The 1,232-nt window shown below is 43.8% G+C and overlaps 1 protein-coding gene across 1 annotated transcript in view; it reads right to left on the bottom strand.

Moving 5' to 3' along the window:
- LOC108625079 (myelin regulatory factor-like protein) overlaps positions 1-1,222 on the bottom strand; it is a gene marked incomplete at its 3' end in the record, with an annotated part of 11,787 nt that extends 10,565 nt beyond the window's left edge. The window contains exons 1-3 of the mRNA XM_026813591.1: positions 1,216-1,222; positions 463-792; positions 23-282 (exon numbers count right to left, since the gene is read on the bottom strand). Coding sequence (XP_026669392.1) covers positions 23-282; positions 463-792; positions 1,216-1,221 — 596 coding nt within the window. The remainder of the gene's footprint in view (positions 1-22; positions 283-462; positions 793-1,215) is intronic.
- Positions 1,223-1,232: the final 10 nt, after the last annotated feature.

Below are 1,232 nucleotides of genomic sequence, written 5' to 3'. Positions count from 1 at the left end.
AACTTGATTTGGTTTTAGTTACCAGAAGGCCATTATGAGGATCAGGATGACGATCACGATTTGGATAAATTTATTGCTGCAGAGTAGCTCGTCGTCTCGATCACTCTTCTTCCCTTTTCCCTGTACAGTGCTTTTACTATTGATAGATGATGAGTATTTGTTACTTGATATACTAGAGATTGTACTAATCGAACTCTTCAGGCTGTCGCCTCTCTTCAGTTTCGCTAGACGTTTGTTTATCCGCTCCAGTTGGTCTATTCGTGTCTCCAAGCTATCCGTCACCTGATTAACAGACGTTCAGAGATCCTTAATTCTCAGACTCATCTTCATAGGCAACTTTTTAAGGCAAGAAATGCAGACAATCATTCAGATAAAAAGAACAGGCAATCTTCCAGGCAAGAAAAGACAGGCAACTTCATCAGATAAGGACAGACAATTTTTGAAATAATGAAATATAATGACCTTGCAGAGTTCCTTGACAGCCCCAACATTTTCCATGAATATCCTCTCCTTATTAACTACCAGGAAGTTCTCGATCCTCTGCCCGTTTGGTAGAACGATGTCCCCAGCTGGGAGGACAGCTTCCGGTAGTATTTGCTGGACCTCTTGCGCTATGACTCCCGTGTCCTCCTGCTGTTTGATCCCCAAACCGGAATGCAGCGCGAATTCTGGAGCGTATCTGTAACGGACCACTCGCAGCTGTTGCACGTTCCGCAGTTGCTCACGAGTGTCCACTTCTTGTACGTTCTGCTTTGCTCTCGCGTCGCTCGGTTGGACGATGTGACCCGTCACCTGTGGATTTAAAATTTTGAGAAGCAAATCGAAACAGCGAAATATAGAGAGGAAGAGGGGAGATTCTGAACAACAATTTCCTTTGGCAAAATGTGAAGCGAAGTATGGTTTTTGAATTATTAACGAAAAACGCTGACCAATGAGGGCCCGTGTTGAGTCCCCACTCCCGTGGCTTAGCGTGCGCCTGCGCTGAGCTCCTGCTAAGCGTCACGACCTGAATCCCCACTCCCTAGCGTAACGATTCGAACCAACCTATCCATGGTGGCGCGCGGGCCCTACACGTGCTCCCATTGGTCAGTATTTTTCGTTAATAATTCAAAAAGCAAACGTTCACTAGACTATGTGAAATAATTATAAATATTTACGTGTTTTAATTTTTATAAATGAAGAGAGTCAGAATTATTAGGAATAATTTTGTGATACCTTCATGTTCCCAACAA

This window comes from Ceratina calcarata, unplaced genomic scaffold, assembly GCF_001652005.2.
Source record: "Ceratina calcarata isolate Rehan_Ccalc_2016 unplaced genomic scaffold, ASM165200v1 scaffold34.2, whole genome shotgun sequence".
Classification (NCBI taxonomy): Eukaryota; Metazoa; Arthropoda; class Insecta; order Hymenoptera; family Apidae; genus Ceratina; species Ceratina calcarata.
Note: the sequence above shows the minus strand (reverse complement) of the source record. Positions and strands in the feature narration are given on the sequence as shown.